The 20,070-nt window shown below is 43.5% G+C and overlaps 1 protein-coding gene and 1 long non-coding RNA gene across 2 annotated transcripts in view; both read right to left on the bottom strand.

Annotated features, from left to right (window-relative positions):
• HEXB (hexosaminidase subunit beta) overlaps window positions 1–10,184 on the bottom strand; it is a 30,355-nt gene extending 20,171 nt beyond the window's left edge. Inside the window, exons 1-3 of the mRNA XM_032474288.1 lie at window positions 9,859–10,184; window positions 6,163–6,308; window positions 2,028–2,093 (exon numbers count right to left, since the gene is read on the bottom strand). Of these exons, the coding sequence (XP_032330179.1) occupies window positions 2,028–2,093; window positions 6,163–6,308; window positions 9,859–10,079 (433 nt within the window). The 5' untranslated portion in view covers window positions 10,080–10,184. The remainder of the gene's footprint in view (window positions 1–2,027; window positions 2,094–6,162; window positions 6,309–9,858) is intronic.
• A 3,403-nt stretch (window positions 10,185–13,587) lies between these two features.
• On the bottom strand, window positions 13,588–19,003 carry LOC116659760. Its single transcript, XR_004315099.1, has 3 exons — window positions 18,923–19,003; window positions 14,120–14,347; window positions 13,588–13,656 (listed from the first exon to the last, which is right to left on the bottom strand). It is a non-coding gene; the product is annotated as an uncharacterized LOC116659760 (long non-coding RNA).
• Between the last annotated feature and the right edge of the window lie 1,067 nt (window positions 19,004–20,070).

The raw sequence follows: 20,070 nt of genomic DNA, 5'->3' as shown, positions 1-20,070 counted from the left end.
CTTGCCATTTGCGACAACATGGATGAAACTTGAGGGCATTATGCTGAATGAAGTAAGTCAGACAGAGAAAGACAAAGACCGTATGATCTTACTTAGATGTGGAATCTTAAACACCAAGCTCATAAATATAAACCGACTGGTGGTTACTAGAGGTGGGCGGTTGGCAAAATGGGTGAAGGGGGTCAAAAAGTACAATCTTCTACTTATAGAACAAGTAGTCCTAGGGATGTAAGGTACAGCGTGATGACTATAGTTAATAATACTGTTGCCTATTTGTAAGTTGCTAACAGTAAACCTTAAACGTTCTCATATGAAAAAAAATTTTTTGTAACTGTGTGTGGTGACAGATGTTAACTAAGCTTACTGTGGTGATCATTTCACAACATATACAACTATCAAATCATTATGTTGTATACCCGAAACCAATATAATGTTATGTCGAGTTTGCCTTTAAAAAAAAAAGACAGGAAATAGGAAAGCAAAAAAGTTCATTTCTACTATGCCTCTCTTCCACCCCCAAATACAGGCCCTTGCCAGGAAGAATTAACTTGGGAATTTTCTGTTAAGCAGCACTACACTCAATTATCATCTAGAGCGTGTTACTTTCTAAGTCTGACGGTAAGCAGAAAATAAAGACTTCTCGGACTAGCTGCACACAATGCCCTCTCAAAAGTTCTGTTATTTTGATGCGGATCAAGGCAAACACCAGAAAAGCTCTGTTTTCCCTAACAGACCCCAGACAAGACAGGCAGATGAGGCTGATAAAAGCTTAAAGCCACATAACATATATATAAATGACCTAGATGAAAATGATTGCAGTTACATTTGCGGTAAATATCTACAGATATTTTCATGTTATATTTTGAAATGAGATCATAATTATATCTAATTAATAATTAGATCATTATTATGACTATAAAACATACAGCATTAACAATGATTATTTTAGTCTAGATAATACTCAACCTGAGTCAAATCCAGAGCCATCCTTATTTTTATTACTATAACTTTGGCTAACTCACATTAAAGAAAATTATTCCTCTCCTTTTTTAAAAGCTGTACTAATCTGGAAGTCAGTACAATAGTATCTTATCCACTTAAAAGAGGTAAAAGCAGGTTTGAACACAAAAGTAAATGTCCCAATGCCCAAACTGTGAAGTTCAGACTGAAATTCACAGGAAAATCTTCTAAGGTCCTTTCTCCCCACTGCCTTCAACCACTCTAAAAAGTATGTTTTTATCTTTCCAAACTGTTTCTGTAAACTTCTTATATTTCTAAATCCATATGAATTTTAAATGGGGGAAAGGTTCTCTTCTTTTCTTTGCCATCAGGGTGTGTGTGGTTGACTCTGTTCCTCACCTTGTCATCTCACAAGACCCCCAGGAACAAGTGATTCCTGGCCAAGAAATAGAAGTAGAACTGTCCCATTTCCCAATGGATTCAGATGAAAATGGGATAAAATCAGGTCCAACTCCACGCTGAGATGAGGACTCTCACATCAGATGGCACGCGTAATTATGCTGTTTCAAGGTCACTAGCATCTTAGCACACCCAGGGGACAACATCACCACAATACAGACAGCTGGACATGTTTTATTGGGAAAATGATTTTTCTCTTTTTTTCATGTGGCGGCACTAATAGGCTGGTTCAGAAATAAATATGTGAGAACTTTTGTTTTAATAAACAAAGTGTGGGAAGGGAGATGTTTGCTACTGAAGGCAGCAAGAAGTGATAATGAAACAAAATTCCCTAATCAGAGTAGGCTGGGGCCATTTATAACTCTACAAACAGTACATTATACAGCAGTATGAATGTAATAACCTTTAAGTACTTTTAGAAGGTCAAATGCTCTTTCTCCCATGCTCTAAGTGGTACATACCTAATGGAAATTGTTTTGCAAATACCCAGCAAATCATCCTACAAAGGGTCCCAGGAAGCACAGTTTTGCTGTGCTTGATTTCCCAAAGCAGCAACTGAAAGTATTTCTTTACTAGAAAATAACAATGAAACCACATATAGAACTTACCTCGTAATACTCCCCAAACTTTGTTGGCCTCCAGCAAAGCCACTGGTCCTTTCACCTGTAAAGTATCTGTATTAAAAACAAAAAAAAAAGTTTCTTGTACAGTGACAGATGATGACTAGACCGATCATGGTGATCATTTTGAAACGTACAAATATATCAAATCACTATGTTGTGTAAGAGGAACTAACATGGTGTTGTAGGTCAATTATACTTCAAAAACAAACAAACGAACTCATAGAAAAAGAGATCAGATTTGTGGTTACCGTACAGGAGGTCAGAGGAAGGGGAACTGGATGAAGGCAGTCAAAATGTACAAACTTCCAGTTATAAGATAATTAAGTACTAGGGATGTAATGAACATGATAAATATAACTAACACTGCTGTACATTACATATGAAAGTTGTTAAGAGTTAATCCTGAGTTCTCAACACATCTCTATATGAGATGATAGATATTCACTAAAGTTACTGTGCTCATCATTTCATGATGAAAGTAAGCCAAAGCATTGTGCTGTACACCTTAAACTCCTAGAGTGCTGTATGTCAATTATATCTCATAAAACTGAAAGAAAAAAAAGGTTTGTTAATCCCTCAGGGACACACATTTCCTCAACATATAATTGGTATTTCCGGATCAATCTTTTCTCCTGAGCTCAAGACCTGTTTCTCCATCTGCCTCCCATACATCCTGGGTTCCTTTAACTCTACATGCCCCAGACAGAACTCTCCCCGTCTCGTACTCCACCCACTTCACCAGGCGGACTCCGGGCTCCCCACCTCCGCACCACACTCCAGCAGGTTGAGTTGCTCAAGTCAGGAACGTGGGTGTCATCACCACGATTCCTCATTTTCCCCTGCAGGAGAGTTATTCTCCCCAGCTACCCCTCAACAGAGTAGGGTCCTACTTAGGCGAAGAATTTAAGTCAAAAGTGCAGACTTCTCAGTGCCTGTAATTTCTTGGTGACGCCTCTGGTCCCACTCAATCTTCCACTCCCTCTATGGCCAGAGAGTACTTTCTCCTCTACCCCTTCTCTTCCTGGGCTCCCCTTCTTGCCCTGTACCTCCCTTCCCCCAATATCATCCTAGATCTGCCTTCAGACACACTTCCTAAGTCACTTGAGCTTAATCTGGCTTTGTCCCCCTCAATAATAAGTTCATGCCCATCTGGAATGAGGATCCAGTTGGCTGCTTCTGGGCAAAGGGGAGCTAGTCTTTCAATCCTTGAAATCATACTCTGCCCAAGGTTGCTCCAGGAGTCATTTTTAGTTTTCAGAGGGGTTTGGAGTGAAGTCAGTCACAGACAAAGTACCAGGAAGAACAGAGACTGAAAGCTAAAGGGTGCGACAGATGCAGACTTTGCCACGGGGAAGACACCCGAGGGCTGCAGGTTAATGATTTAATGTATCTGGGGCTGCATCACCACCCCCACCACCACTACCCAGGCGGTCACATGACAGTTGGCCACAAGTGGGGAAAACAGTTCTATCAACAGCCAATAACCCGGTGACAGTCTTCTGACAAGGCAGCCTTTCCATCAGAAGGACATAGTCATGAGTTAGCTGAAGGCCAGGCTAAAAGTGGTATTCCTTTTATGACTGCAACCTAATCATGATTCCTCTCCATCTATACCAAATTCTTAGTTAGCTACCTGGATAGAGCTCACGTTCCATTGGTCACTGACAGAAAAACTTTTTTTTTTTTTTTTTTTTTGCCACATTATAGTTTTGAGATCTCCCAGAAACGGTTAACACAAAGAGTTATCTAAAAGTATTAACATATGTATTGTACATCTATCAAAATCCATCAAATTGCACATTTGAAGTATGTGTAGTTTACTGTACAGGAACCACACCACAATAAAGGTGTTAAAAAAAATAAATAGAACGTAAAATAGTCACTAAAAAAAAAATAAAATTTAAAAATAAAAACATTACTATGTGGCAGGTACCGGATGCCAGTTACTGTCCAATTGCTGAGGCTGGCTGGTATCGCAAAGGGTTCTGATTCAGCTCAACGCCAAATCCAGAGATAAAGCACGCAGGAGGAGGCTGTTTTCTAAACGTATGGACACGTAAGCTCTAGAATGTCAATTTTTATTTCAAAGCCAAATTCTTAGTGTCAACGATGGTCACCTCCCTGATGTGGGATAGGAGGCATCTTTTTTTCAGTTACTCTTTCTGTACTGTTTTTAAGGGCAAACATACAAATAACATTAATATATTCCTCTTTTTAAAATAGTACAAAATTATAGATAAAGCGAAGATCCCCTTTGAGATATCCACTTAACTCCCCCTCCTTTCCTCTGAGGAAGCATCAGGCCTTTTCCCAGGTACCTGTATGCACACGTGTAAGAAGGATGTATTGCTTCACACGCACCCTCTTGTGTATATGCTGGTATGTAAGGGGTATCCTTGTGTACACAGTATTATACAACTCCCTTTGTCCCAGTCAGCAATTTATCTTGTCAAACTCCCCATGTCATTTCTTTGTAAGTCCAATTCTTTATTCTTATCTGTTGTACAGTCTTCTTTAGTGTGGACTGAAAAGATATATTCTTCCAGTGATGGACATTCAGTTTAGCTTACAATTCTTCACCGTTGCAGGCAAACTGCATGGAGCATCCTTGCTATATGTAATTATTTCTCTACAGTAGAAATCAGTCTACTTCTGGCTCTGCAGATATATATACTTTTATTTTTAATTGCTGATGCTAAAACACTTGTCACTTCCTCCAGGATTTCCTCATAACGTGAGACCACAGTTGATATCTTGTTCTTTCCGTGTGTGTGTGTTATTTTTGTTATCATCATCAATACTAGTTTAAAACTTAAAACTAGTTTATCCTTCAGCCAGAAAATTTCACCATCATCTTGTCTCAAGAAGCTTCCCTTTCAGAATAAAGAGTTTGCAAAGCTGAAGGGAAGATAGGCTGTAACCTCTCCAGCCTCAACACATTTCAATTTTTTTTTCATTTACAATATGTCAGTCTTGCCAGTCAGCAGAGATTCCTTAGTAGTCAAATGACCATTTCTATCTCACTTCAGATTGCAAAACCTAACTCATACAGTATCTGAGTGCTGACGTCAAATGAAATCACATGACTAATGTTGGCAAATTATCCTGTTTCTAACAGCTACAGAGTTGAAGAAAAATGAAGTTACTTTTCAAAGAGATGTATTAAGAAATCTCATGTATATCAAGAGGATGAAGAGATGTACTTCACTCTGTGAGGCAGTCTGAGTCACTCTTTTCTGTAAGATACTCAGTTTCCTTTCCATTTTTACACCCAACTCACCCGTCTACTCTCTGTACTCATCTTACATCACCCATGTCCCCATACTGCTCTGATTCCGTGGTACAATCCCACACTACTCCCAGTCAGCACGCCCTGAAAAGGCCTGCTTATTTGTTTATTCCTTCTAAAACGACTTGGGAAAAAGCCTTAGAGAATAATGTTTTAGGTAACAACAACAACAAAAAAAATCATGTAGCTAAATGTTGATTATACTGTCAAATCAATATAAATAAAAATGAAATAAAAACATAATACAACAGAAATGTAAATGAAAATGTAAAGCTTCACCCCTCCCTAGTTCTATATTGTGTCAAATTAATTCTAAATAGAGATCATGGCTATAAACACAGACATCAAAATAAATAACCTAGATATCCCAAAATAAAGGATTAGTCATGTAAGTCATGACACATCTGAATAGTTGGTAGAACATTATTCAGCTATTAAAAATGTCATAGAAAAACATTTAGTGCAGTACATGTTTATAATGCACTGTTATGTAAAAAAGAATATCAAAACCACAGGTACATGATTACCCCATTTTCATGCCACTGTTCATCATATGTTTCATTCAAAATATTTAAATGTATCACTCTGCCAAAATAATCTGAAATAAAAGTGGTGAACTCTGAGTGTGGGGGTTATGAGTCATTCATTTCCTCCTCTTTACCAACTGTACTTAAAGATTTCCTACAATGATTATGTATTTAATTACAAATTTTTCAAACAAGAATTATAAAGTCAAGAGCTCACAATGGTTCACGGCATGGAGCTGGCTTCTGACACTCAAGTCTGAACAGGCAGTTATGACTACAACATAGTTAGGACGCAGGTACTCACAGGACTCATCCGAAGAGATATTGGGGAAATTATCACACTCTGGGTCCTGGGTAACTGAGACAAGAAGTTTCTGCAAATCCATTTCACTATGGGGTTTAGCAGGGCCATGACGCCACTTGTTGAAACCAAAAATATAGTCATAATACCTGTGTGAGAGATAAATTCAAACCAATTTTTAAAGCATTGTAGCCAAGTTTTAAATACACATGTGGTGGTGGACATTGCTGTTGACTCCTCAAAGTCCAGGCTACCCCATTTTAGTCCCACCAGAGGCTCTCACCCCAGCTGCACATTAGAATCACCTGGGGAGCTTTTTGCAACTACATCCTGACTCCAGACCTTCAGAACCGGAATCCTGAGCGTGTGAACCAGGCACAAGCATTTTAAAAGTCTCCTGGCCACACTCCCCCAGTGACCCCGATGATGTTCTCATTAAGAACCAGTACAAACCAATCATCCCACGTGTGCAAGCCAATTTTGACCAGTGATGGGGCAGGAGTGAAAGGAGGATGGTAGAAAATCTCCTAAGTGATCCACAAGAAGAAAACTTTCTCTGTATGTGATACCTGGGCCAGCCGCAGCCACATCAAAGAAGGCAGAGGAGAGACGGAAGGAATACAGATTCCCTAATCATACTGTTGAGCCACTTAGCCAGCTAGCCCTGAAATCCTCCCTGCTCGTGGGCTTCCTAATATGTGAGATAAGAGGTTTTCTTAGTGCTCAAGCCAGATTGAGTCAGGGTGCCTGTACCCTCCAACAAAACTATTCTAGCTAATACATAAACTCCCCTAAGGTCAGCACACCGCAGTTCTCCCTAGGGCCTTAACATTTTACCATCTACCAGTACCCAAATATCAAAGAAGATATTAAATAAACATTTGAAGGTGTTAAAAGATAAAAGATCAGACAGTCTTCTAAGCAACTGTTTAAATGATATTCAATAGATTCTGATAAGCCAGAAGGTTGGTATGGTACTTCTCTTTAAGAGTGTCTTGTATTTTTCCAGGGAAGAAGTTGGGAAATTCTGATGAATCTGAAAGTGTATGGAAGTTAACCAGCAAGACAATGGAATGGGTGAAGGTGGCGAGGGCCTTTCTCATAGGAAAACCTCAACAGACTCAAAAGGAAATTAAGATCACTGAACTTAAGTTCACTGATACTTAAAACGGTTAACATGGTAATCTTATATATATTTTACCACAATTAAAAAAAATTTTCAGGAGGAGGGAAATAGCTCAGGGGCAGAGAGCAAAGCTTAGCATGCATGAGGTCCTGGGTTCAATCCCCAGTGACTCCATTAAAAAATTTTTTTTTAATTTTTTTCTTTATGGAAATTAAAGCTGCCAGCAGCTTTGAGACTTGAGTTAGGTGCTGGCTTGTCTCAAATAAGGAAAATCCTGGCCCTGGATATTAAAACTCTCTATTAGAAAACTCAGAGGGTTCTGAGGCAGTGGGGTCCAAGGTATCTGGGTTCATTCAGCTTTTCAGGAACCAAGGGAACAAAGCTATTCATTCATTTAAAAAAACGAGTAACTAGCATATGACAGATCTTGTCCTAGAAGCTCACGAAGCAGCCATGTACCAAACAGACAGATCTCTCTGCCTGCAAAATGCATACTGTTTCAAAGCATGGTTTGAGACAGAAGTTGGGCTCTTCAGAGATAGGAGCCATGAGATTTGAAACAAACTGAGGCCCAAGGTATGCATGTTCCCCAAGGTCTAGAGCTTTTGGAATATCTCCATCATTCCTCAATATTTCCAACCCTATCATGCTTTGACTCTGAAATAGATGCTGCCCCTCCTGAGTTCCTAGAATGCTCACCTGAATGCTTTGAAGTCTTAGCCACAACGGCTGTTTCATCATCTGCTTCCTAACAATGCAGGGTGTAATTAGCAGCTGCTTCACATGCAGGGCACAGGTTAGTTAAGCAATGTCTTTAGATAATGACCTGCACCTCCTTGAAACGCCAAGCCTTGTTTTTCAACCATGGCACAGCTGATTCAAGTTCTAGTTATCTAACCCTTGCTAACTCATGTCATCTATGCTTTCCGGCCATATTCCTATCACTGCAGCTTACTGAGAGTCCTTGTTTTATTAGCAGCATGGCACGGAAGGAAAATCCAGTTTTACAAACAGAGTTCTGAAGCAAATACAGTGTGTCTTTTTAAAAAAGATTTCCTAGTCGTGATCATACATGAGAGAGCCTTCAGGTACTTTTTTTCCCCTCTCAATATCCCAAGACAACCAACCACCTTGGCTTTAATTCTTCACCTAGACTCTAGCCATTCTGACCTGTTAGCAGACTTGACACCAAAGGCTCATCAGTGTGTGCACCTAAAAGGAGGGTAAACAATGCCCGTTTAGTTGTACAAAAACTGAAGGAGAAGAAACCATCTCTGCCATCAACATCTTGAGTCTCTTCAGCTCCAGGCCTATCTAGGACCAGCAGATGTTACTAAACTAGTTTTGCATTTTTCGACCAGCTCTCTGGCGTCCTGCAAGCACAATTAAGCTATAATGCCTAGTACTAGGAACAGAGAGAAAAATTTGAGGGAGGAAAGGGGCAATAAGGTCAGCACCAAATTACAACCCTTCAGGGCACTACATACCCTCAGGACAGTCCCACTTACACAGGCCTCAGAGTGAGGGAACAGTGTGTGGCATGCTAAAACATCTCCCCAAGGGCAAGTTGCTTTGCATACGGTGGAGCTAGCAAAGCTAGGCCATGGCACAACACTGTACATCAACTAAACTTCAATTAAAAAGAGGTGGGGGGAGGGTATAGCTCAGTGGTAGAGTGTGCATTTAGCATGCAGGAGGTCCTAGGTTCAATCCCCAGTACCCCCATTAAAAGTAAATAAACCCAGTTACCCCCTGCTCCCCCCAAAAAGCTAGCGCTGTGGACTGCCTCCCCAACCACACAATTCATCCTGTGGCCAAAGGGGTGACAAACACGAGGGCTATGGAAATGAGATGCTATAGAAGGAAACAGGAAGCTGGGAGAGCAAGCACAGGACTGGTGCTGGGAAACAAAAAAAGCAGCGGATACTGCAGCAGAGAGACCGTATCAAAGTAGCTAGGTGAAAATATCCAACATTTTGCACAGATTTTTGGAAGGGAAGGAGAGTTTCCGGCAGTGCTCCATCCTAGAGACTTTCTGCCATCTGAATTGTTACCAGATTGGGGGAGGGGCTGAGATGCCTTATAAAGGAGAAGCAACTTTGAGGAACCCCTGCTCCCCAAGCTTTAAGCACTCATCTTCCTCCTAGAACTCTCTTCCAATAAACTACCCTTTCCCTCCTTCCCCTCCATCCAGCCCATTCTACCCGCGAACGCGGCCAGACTCTGAGCAACCTACTCCTACTCAGTACCCCGCACGCAAACCAGGGTTCCAGAGCACCCAGGAAATGCCTTAGGAGGCAGGGGTAAGGGGATTCAGTCCGTAATGGTTCGAGCCGGCTCTGCCATCTTCTAGACATGTGACTTTTGTCGGGTCACTGGCCGGCTCGGAGGCTGTTTCCTCATCTGTCAAATGGGGATAGGAGGGTGGCAGGATGGCTGTGTGGGTGGTTAGAGTCGCAAAGGCGTTCCTCTCCTCGACCCCCGCGCCAGCACAGCGACCCAGGGTGGTCAGCTCCTTCCCGCCCCGGGGAGCCCCTCCCCGCCGCCCGGCCGCCCGGCCGCCGCCCGCTCACCGCTGAAACGCTGACTGCAGAAGCGCGCAGGAGGGGCCGGCCTTGGAAGCCGGGCTGTGGTCGATGAAGAAGCGGTCAGGAGAGACGTGCAGCAGGCGTGGGGTCATCTGCACGGAGCCAGGCATGGGCCAGAGGCCCAGGTTCCGCGCGGCGAAGGCGCGTGAGGCCAGCACCGCCAGAAGCCCGAGCAGCCTCGGCCACCCCAGCCGGCGTTGCTCCATGGCTGTTTGGCTTCTCTCGGCCTGGTCAGCTGTGTACGCCCGAGCACCTGACCTCTGCTTATCCGCGGCGGAGCCGTACGCAACCCGGAGTCACTGAGTCAGCTGATGGTGCTTTCCGCCCCGGCCCCGCCTCCAGGAGGGCGGGACCGCCCCGGGCACCGCCCCGCCTCAGCTCCGCCCCCAGGCCGGCGGCACCTAGCCCGGGACCACTGCCAACTCCAGGCGGCGATCCTCAGCCCGCCCAACCCGGACTCTTCCAGGAGCAGAGCGGCACGCTGACCATGCTCCTGCTTGCAGCTCGGGTGCTCCTTCGAGCCCTTGGCCTCAGTGAAACTGGAGGACTCAAGCCACGGAACACCCAACTTCCCCTTTCCCACCAGCCTAACACCGGAAAACTGGGGTGATTATTCGCCCCGAAGTCTGGACTTTTCTGTAACAAGGCAATTCAGCTTTAATTATTAGAGACTCCCATCAGAACTCGCTAGGACAGAGTTTTGAACAGGTGGGAGGTTATAAATGAAGCAGAAGATATTCTATGAGAGAATGGGCGATACTGAATCTTCTTATTTAGAAATAATCTCTTAATTTATACAGTTGTTTTATGCTTGTCACCGAAGTCTCCTGTCTACTTTACTTAGTCTTTCTTATTAGGCATGTTCCTAGACCTTTTAGTCTTTTGTTGCTGGTGTTAATAGAATCCCTCCTGACCCTCAGTTTCCTCCCAGAAATTATAAAAGAATGAAGTGGACCTTTAGGTACTGGCCTGGAAAGATCTTTCCACCTGCTGCTGATACCACTGGCCTCGCCCCTACCTCAACCAACGCAGAAACACAGCTGCCAAAGTTTTCCTTGTAAAGTATCAATTAGGTCATGTCCCTTCCTTACTCAGTACATGTCAATGGCTTGTTTCCCACTGTCCCTCCCTAGAATAAAATACAAGTTCCTTAACGAACCGCACGGTATGGCAGAATCTGGCATCTGCGGAGCTCTCTGACTACATCCACCCTTGATTACCCTATTCCAACACCCTGACCTTCAGGTACGGGAATCCACTGAGCTTTCTCCTCCCTCGCAGCCTGACCTAGGTGTTAGTTCAGTGGGAAAGGGAAAGAGAGCTAGTGCAGCCTGGTGTTGCTCTAGGCTGAGAGCACCGTTTCTTCTATCAACTAGCAAAGAGCTTCTCCTTGACCAAACTTGAGTCTGGCTCCCTTAAGCCCTCTTATTGACCAGCACAGCCCAGTAATAGCTAGAATCCTGAAAAGTCAGTGCATTAGGAATCCCCCCACCCTTGGTATCTGATACCCTGGCCTCCTTCAGCAAGAATCCCATTGGTGGTGGTTTAGCAAGAATCTCCCCTACTCTTGATGTCTCCTCTTCATAATTTTTTTACACCCTGACACCCCACCCCCACCCTACTCCCACCCCACCCCCACCCCCAGTCATTGGCTGTAAATCCCAGCTGTCTTTCTTGTACGCAGAGTTGAGCTGACTTCTTTCCTCTGTTGTGACAGTCTTGTCACCTATGATAGACCTGAATAAAGTCTTACTGTTTTAACAAGTGTCAGAATAATTTTTTTCTTTAAAACTTCTTATTCACACGTATTTGTGGACCAATTAGCCATGGGGAGTGAGAGGAAAAGGGACACTTAGGAAATTTATCATATTTCTAGCTCAGGCTTGGGGATAGGTCCTTTATCAGTCATTCAGGGCTTAGTTGCAGGGAAGCGAATCCACTTCACCTTGTTTTAGCAGAAAGGAATTAACTACAGGATATCAAGTGGCTCACAGAATCTTGTGAGAAGGGGAGAAATTGATCCTTGGCTGAAATTCCCTGAGCAGCTGGTCCCATTGTGACTAGAAAGCTGACTGCTTACTGGAGAAGCCTCTACTATGGCTGTTAACTCTAGAATTGGGGGATCCACAGACATCTGGCAGATTCTTGCTCCAAGGCCTCTCAAGCGTCCAGTTGCCGATCTTTAAAGATAAAGAACATTCCTTTCTAATCTGCCTACCTTAGCTCAACTAACTACTCTATACAACGATCAACCTTACAATGACCAGAAATCTGGCCACCAGGAGCGGTTACAACACCCTACCAAAATTCCTAGCCCTACCCTTTCATGACCCCCTCCCTTCCCTGTTACCTCAACATCAACCAGTCAGAGAATTGTGCAGGAGATCACACTCTACCACCACTTTGGGCCCAACATCAACTAAGCACAAAGAGTTAAAGGTTACTCTCCCTTATAAAAGACCTCAGCAAACGACCCTTGGGGGCATAAATACCTCTGTCTGTGGCCCAATGTTGCCTAAAGCAATGTATCTAATAAGCTCCTTTACTATCTTCCTCCTTTCTTTCTGGTAAATTCTTTTACTGCCCGGGCCTGCCAAATCCGATTGGCTCCAGTCTGCACCACTAAAAGGGATACCTCGTGCACTGTCTCTGTCCCCGCTTAACTCACTTCTGAATTAGATTCTCAAGTAACCACATGCAATAACAGAAACTAAATATGGAATCCCAGCAGCAAGGAAGTGTGCGAAATGTAGTTTCCAGCCTCTGTAATACAGGAAGACATATTGGAAGACATGCTAGAAGGAAATTGAAATGGATGGACGCTGAGCGAGCAAATTCAGCATCCTCATTGAACATGATACTGAGCAAATTCAGCGTCCTCACAGAACATGATACGAATAATTGAGGTGGGTGGACAGCCTAGGACCTGGGCAGATGGGTAGGCAAAGCAGCCCACCTGAGGAAGAGCTTGTTCTTGGGGGGAGCTCCTGATCTTTGATGTGGATCTTGCCTCTGACTACATCGCTCTGCGGTCACAGCATATCCATAAACAATCCTGAAATATTTGTAAAATCTGTCATTGCCATCATGAAAACTGAGATGAAGCTCCATTGAGCACAGTAGTACCAAACTGGGCTCTCCCAGAAGAGCAAGGGGGTTTGGAGTTAAATCTGGTCGGGCGCCTAGAAAGCATTTCTCCCAGTTTTGCAAAAATTAGCCATGGAAACAACTCTCCCACTCCCTTATCTATTCAACAGTGCCACCTGGTGGGAATCCTCGCACTCTCTCCTTCAACAAGCCACCTCCACCTTCCTCTATCCATGAATAATGTTTATATAATTTGGCTAGTCATTTAATCTGTTAATGCAGACTGAGCACCGAGATGCTTTGTTAAAAAAAAAAATCTCAAATCCATCAGGAAACATCTTGGTGACCAAAAGCTGCTGTTATGCCACAAAATGCAAAGATCCACAAGAAGCTGAACTTCTAAGACTTCTGAAACAAAAATCTCCGGATTGAGGGCAAATGTCATGGCCCGGTGTGAGAAGAGAGGCAGAAATAACCAGCAGCCAGGGTGTGGCTACTTCCTGGTTTTACCAAGGTGCCAGACTCCATATGGGCAAAAGAATACTTTCCTAGGATCCGCCAAGGAATTCTCTCATTCCACAGAGACAGAATCTGAGAACCAGAAAGCAGCTCAGATAGCCAGGGCTTCTCACCTTGGGAGCTTGGGGAAAACACTGATGCTTGAGTTCCATCCCTGATCTATGGAGTCAGAACCACCTGTTGTAAGATGAGAGTGATTTTTGTTTTTACAACTTTCTTGAGTATAACTGACATACAACAACCTGCCTATATTTAAAGTGCAAAATCTCATAAGCTTTATGTATGTAACGGTGGAGCCATCTCCACAATCAAGATAATGGACATACCCATCACCTCCCAATGTTTCTTCCCACCCCTCTAATCCCTGCCACCTGCCCCTGCCATCCCTACCCTCACCCCACTCCCACCTCACCTCCCATCCAGACAACTGCTGACCTGCTTCTGTCCCCAAAGATTAGTTTGCATTTTCTGAAATTTAAAGAAATGGAGTCATACAGTACATTCTCTTCTTTGGTCCTGCTTTTTAACTCAGCATAATTATTTTGAGACTCATGCATGTTGTTGTGTGTATCAATCATTCACTCCTGTGTTTTGCCCCACTTCATGGTATGGATATACCACGATCTGTTTACTCACTTACCAGCTGATGGACGTTTGGATGGTCAGCAGAGGTGGAGTCACTCTGGGAAGGATGAATCAGGAGACACTTAAGATTTCTACTGGCCCTGCAGCACTTTGTTGGCGATGCTCTTGTGACGTTGTCATCCCTTCTCACGGTGGGTATTTTTTCGTCAGTGTTTCTGTGTACTGCCCTCGCCTCTGAGGACGGCAATAATATGTCTTCCACAGTTGTACATCTTTTATGTCACTGCACATAGTGTTAAAAAAACAAAATTCAACTGAGTAAATTGGAAGATCTAATTGGCTTTAGTCAATAATTCATGAATCAGGCAACACCCCATCTAGTAAAAATTCAGGTGCTCAGAGGAGTTGAACAAAATGGAAGAAGTTTATAGGCAGAAGAAGGGTGGGGCAAGGGGATATTAGCAGAAGAAAAGAAAGGATTGTTTGAGATCTGGTCACCTTCTTTGGGGGGAGGGCCTATTACGCAGTTCACCTCTTTAAGAGGGGAGCAGGCGGAGAGGGGGCCCGGGTAACAGGTTACCTCGATGCTGAACAGAAAACTTCAGGCTGGCCAATTAAGCCTGTATTTGCGGGGAAGACGAAAACTGCGGTTAGGGCAGGTATTAAATCTAGGTTTGGTGTCGTGGGCTTTAGCGCAAGTGACGCCATTTTGGGCCTGTAGTTTTTCTCCTTAACAACAGTAATTTCTTGTTAACCTGGGGCTCTGGCCCCTCACACTCACCCTTACGGATTCCTCCCCAGTTTTCAGCCAAACTGGGATATCTACTTTCACCCTCTTCCAAGGCCTGAACTTCCCTTTTGCCCTGTTTATGCTCAGATGGCACTGTCTGCCCTGGAGGTCCTTCCCGCTCTTCTCTGCCAGCCTCCTTGGCACCCTGTGTCCCCCAGTTCTCCTCATCAGCATTCTAGAGTCAGTGTGGTGCTCCTCTAGGAAGAGGCAAACAGATCAATGACATAGAACTGACAGCCTGATCCAGACCCTGCTAGACGTAAGAATGTAGTATTACAGAGGACGGCACCACAGGTTAGGGAGAAAGAGGATTGTCAATTAATGGCACAGGAACAACGGATGAACTCTTTGGGGAAAAAATCAATTGAGATAATTACCTTAGCCCTCCCAAAATTGATTCTAGATTTGTTGATGAGGCAAGTTTTTAAAAATCTAGAAGACATTGCAAATGAGAATTTATTAAACAGTTGGAGGGGGTGACTCTCCCTCTTGGCTTAGATGTGGGTGATTCTCATCATGAAAAAAAAAAATCAATAGTTAAAAAAAATCTGTTAAAATTTTGCATGTGAGTTAAGTAACCCCAATTAAAATAAATTTCTTTGAACTTTAAACATTATTCTGGCAAATACAGCTAGTAATGGCATGGTATATTTATTACAGAAAGTGCTCACATGGACCAATAAACACTCTACAGAAAAACTGCCAGAGGACAAGAGTCCATATAGGGAAATGTGATTGGTTCATGACCACACGGACAAATGTTCACTCTTACTTGCTATACTCAGATATGTGGATAATTTTAAAAAAGAATGAGCTGAGCTACCATCCTTGGTAGACTAAATTGCTCAAGTTCAAGACAATTAGAGCACTTAATGAATGACACTTCTGCTATCTGTACCTGATCATGCCACATATGTGTTTGTTTCTCTGGATGCTTTGCTCACAGCAAGAGGCTCCTGGGGGCCCAGAGAAGCCATCATTTTAAAAGCTCTGCTCTTACCCGTTGCTTTAGAAACAGTATCTCAAACCCTTATGACAACCTTGCAAAGTGCATACGATTAGTCTTATTTTACAGCTGAGGACAGTGAGGCTCAGAAAAGCACTGCTAGGAAGGTTGAGAGCCTGGATCTGAATTCCACTCAGCCTGACTGCACGTTCTATTCTTCCCACGGGCCGGGCTGCCTTTCTGAAGTTCTCTTAGCTGGTAAAGGAGTCAGCTCCTGCTGCGGACGCCTGAATCTGGAAAACCTACCTCCCCCCTCCTCCCCTCAACCCCCCATCTAGCAGAAAGATGAACAAGAATTTATAAGGAAACGGAATTTTTCTCTGAGAAGGAAAACACAGAATTCAGAATCAAAGGACAAAATGTGCAGAGAAAAACACAAGACAAAACAAGCTGCTGGAACAGACACACTACTGCAGGCAGCTCTTAGGATGTTACCCCCATGCCCTACGCAAACTCTCCCCTGCCTCCACCAGGTGACCCCGCCTGGGCTGGATCCAGCCTCTGAGCAGATCACAATCCAGGCATTTTATGGCTGGATATCAAAGAGCCAGGCTCCATCCCTTTATGGAACAACAGGACAGGTCGTCTCTCCCCTGAGAGCCTTTTTCCCTTCCCAATCCACCTCTTACGGATAGTGGATGTCACGTCACCTGAGATAATTTACTTTAATATTATCCAGTGTAAGCAGTGTGTGTGATGTGTGCTGCAGGGCCAGTTAGAGTTTGAGGACCCCTAACCAGGAATCCACATTTCAGGGATGGTGGGTGAGCCTCTGAAGTACCCTAATCAAGAGGATACACTCCAAAATTATGAATTCCAATACCGTTTCTGAAATCTACAGAAAACCACAGAGGCTTGCTTAACCAGCATAAGTAATGCCAGGAATGAGCCCTCACTGAAATGCAGAGTTGAAATGTGTCTGACTAGGAAGACTGTCCCAGGCCCTACCGCCCTCACCCAAGCAAGTACGAGGACCTGGCCAGCCCAGCCCAAAGCCTTTGGGACAGCACTGACCCTCAGACGTTCTCTTGACCCTGTGCTGTTCCTCACCCCTGTGGGCTCTGTTCCTGACCCAACCAGTGAATTGGCTGATCCTGCTGCAGAAAACATTGTTCCTCCTTGGAGTGAACCTCTCAAACAAAGACTAGCTGGAATGCCTGAAGAGAGAGGGGCCTTTCCCCTACTCCCAAGAAAGCACTGTTTGAACAATTTTATCCCTGTGTTGATGGAAAATTAATCAGTCAATCTAAGGAAGAAATGGAAGTTTTTGTTGGAGCCAAATTTGAGGATTTTAACCGAGGAAGAGCATCTCAGAAAGCGCTGAGAACAGTTCCACCAGGTAGGAATCAAGGCACAGTTATATACGTTTTCAGAGACAGAGGGCTGTACATCAAATGACGTATTATTGACAGTTTACACAATCCAGATCTAAGCTGCATCCTGGTGGGTCATGTGACCCCTTAGAAGATCAAGGAGGCATGTTATCTTTTAAGGAGTTGTCTTGTTGATGCTAGGACAATGTTGCTCTCTATGAGCTTTGTTTTACGACAATGTTGAGCAGGTATTCCTGCCGATGGGGGAGGTGTGGCTGATGCATAATGCAGATACACGGTGCACAGAGGGTGGAGAGAGGAGGCCAAAGCGCAGAGGATTTTTATGTTTAAATTTTCCTTGTCTTGCCAGAAGATATGGATCTTCTCTCCCACCTGCTTGTTTGTAAACACTGGGACATTTAGCAGAATTTGGTCTCTGATTCCCTTTCCTAGCAATAAACAACCTGGGAGCAAATTGTCAGGGAGAGGAGTACAGGACCACTGTCTCTAGTGCCAGGGGCTACAGGAATTTGCAAGAATAACAAAAACAACAACAAATAAATTGACCAACACTCACTCCCTTGTGAATACAGTTTGCAACATGGCCCTTTTAGCCTGGAAACATATTTCCTCGATGCCCTGAGATCTCCTATGTATGTGTGTGAAGCAAAGACACAGATACTAACTTCAGAGCTGTGAAGCTAAAAAAGATTTCCCTCCAACACGCAAATCCCTACTTTGATTGACAGGTGGAGAGAACTGACCACAGTGAGGTGCCTTCTAATTAGCTGACTGTGGCTGCCTGGGCCAATTTGGCTAGTGCCCCAAGGCCGGTGCTCTGCAGGTTCTGACTACGGGGGGCGGGGAGGGGGGAGGTAGGCGGGGAAGCGGGGAGGAAGGGGATGGGGTGGAGGGGGACACCTGGTTGGGGAAGGGGTGAGGAAGCGACACCTGCTCCCGTAGAATCTGATCCTGCGGTCTTTATGAGGACAAGACTTCCAACTGGTCCAAGCGAGAATTTAGTTGCCTGTAGACAATAAGACGCAGGCCTCCCATCACAGCCAACCTGGGCCATTTTCATGTCACTGCCAACTTGACCTACTATTACGGAAATTGCTCCAATTATGTGCATAACATTTGCATGTGAAATGACAACTAAATGCTTGCCTGAGAGGCAATTTTTGCAAATGAAGCTGGGTGTTAACAAAATAGGGTAGTGTGTCCTTTGTTGGGATTACTTGTGACCCAATGAGATGACAGCCCTCTTCAAGCATTGCCTTATGGCCTGTCATAAATTACTTGTCCCTCAAATGCCTCCTAGGGCTTGTAGAAGAGCCCCTTGAAATAAATGGGCTTCAATCATCAGTTTCAACAATTGTCCTGTCTCCAAGTAATAAAACATCTGGAAAATTGGGCTAAATGGATAAAACAGTTCTCTGTAATAAGTATCTGGCATCCTTACAACTCTGTATAGTGCACTTTTTTTAATGACCAGATGTGGTACTTCTGTGTTATGAAGAACAGAGGCATGTTTAGTCCTGCCTTTTATTGCATTTAAATGCAAGGTATATTTTCATAGCTCCCTGGAGAAACGCTATCCCATTGATTGGGAATTGCTGATGTGTTGGTTTACAAACTTGAAAAGTAAGCGAACCGCTCAGAAAATTGCAGATATAATTTAAACAGTCATTAAACTGGACACTCGCAGGGAACTGGCTTAAGAAAAAGAATTCAGTCTATAAATTTTACCTTCTCTCCTAGTGGATTTGTTCTGTAGCCTTTGATCTGGCGGTTGTTTATGGTCTTATCTGTCTTCTGTAATATTTACAGCTTTATGAAAAAAAAAAGGATTTCATCAAACTTGCTGTTCACTTCTTCCCAATTTCTCATTAAGAAAGCTTAGCTGGTAACCCACCTGTGTAGTCTCCATTTTATAGTCCTCTGTGGGGTTCCAACAAGATGTTTTTAACATGTGTGTGTATGGGGGGAGGGGAACAGAGGTACTTAGAACCCTGTCCACTGGGCTACCGCTCCAAAACCTCCCCAAGCCCCACACCACCAAAAAGATGGTCTGTTACCAGTTATTACTCTAGTTTATATAGGAAGTGTTTTTTATTTTATAAAATTATAATGATGCTCTATGTGCTCTTTGGTCATTTTAAATCCCACAAACATTTTTCCTTCTGTTAAGCGTTCTTTTAAAATAAGAGTCTTGATGGAAAGGCTGTTTTTATTGAACTAGTTTATTTGGGGACATTAAGAATTTTTAGAAGTGTTTACTACTCTCAACAGTCTATGATAAATATCTTTATGTAAAAATCTTATCATCAATCTCTTATTCTTTCCTAGAAGCAGAACTGCTGGATCAAAGGGTATGAGCTTTTATTTTTAAGGCTTTAATACATGCTGTCCCAAGTGTTCTTCAGAAAGTGTGTAATGATGTATGCCGTACACGCCCACCGCGAGAGCACGAGCGCTCCCGGTTCCATGCACGCTAGGTCTTCCTATTAGTAACAGTTACCACAGTAAAGATGAGTCCTCTGTCTGCTGTGTAAGTTGCCATTGTTTCCCTAGGTTGATATTTGCCTTTTAACTTGGATGATGAGCTGGAAATTCTCACTTGTTTTGCCAAGTCTTTTTCTGTCCCTCCCTCCTTTTTTAGAAGTTTGAAACGTCTTTCCTCTCAGTCTTTTCCTTTATGGAGTCTTCCTTGGCTTTTAAGCTTTCCCACCTTGAAATCAGAATCTAGATTTAGGCTTTTCCCACATTTGTGTTTTTCTAGTTCTTTAATAGTTTCCTTTTTATATTTAACAGCCATCTACCCAGGACTAATGTTGGCATATTGCATGAAGTAGGGGAGCTGAGAATTCTCTTCCAAAGGGTTAACACATTATATC

Source organism: Camelus ferus, chromosome 3, assembly GCF_009834535.1.
Source record: "Camelus ferus isolate YT-003-E chromosome 3, BCGSAC_Cfer_1.0, whole genome shotgun sequence".
NCBI classification, from domain to species: domain Eukaryota; kingdom Metazoa; phylum Chordata; class Mammalia; order Artiodactyla; family Camelidae; genus Camelus; species Camelus ferus.
The sequence above is the reverse complement of the archived record's forward strand: the minus strand, read 5'-3'. Positions and strand labels throughout refer to the sequence as shown.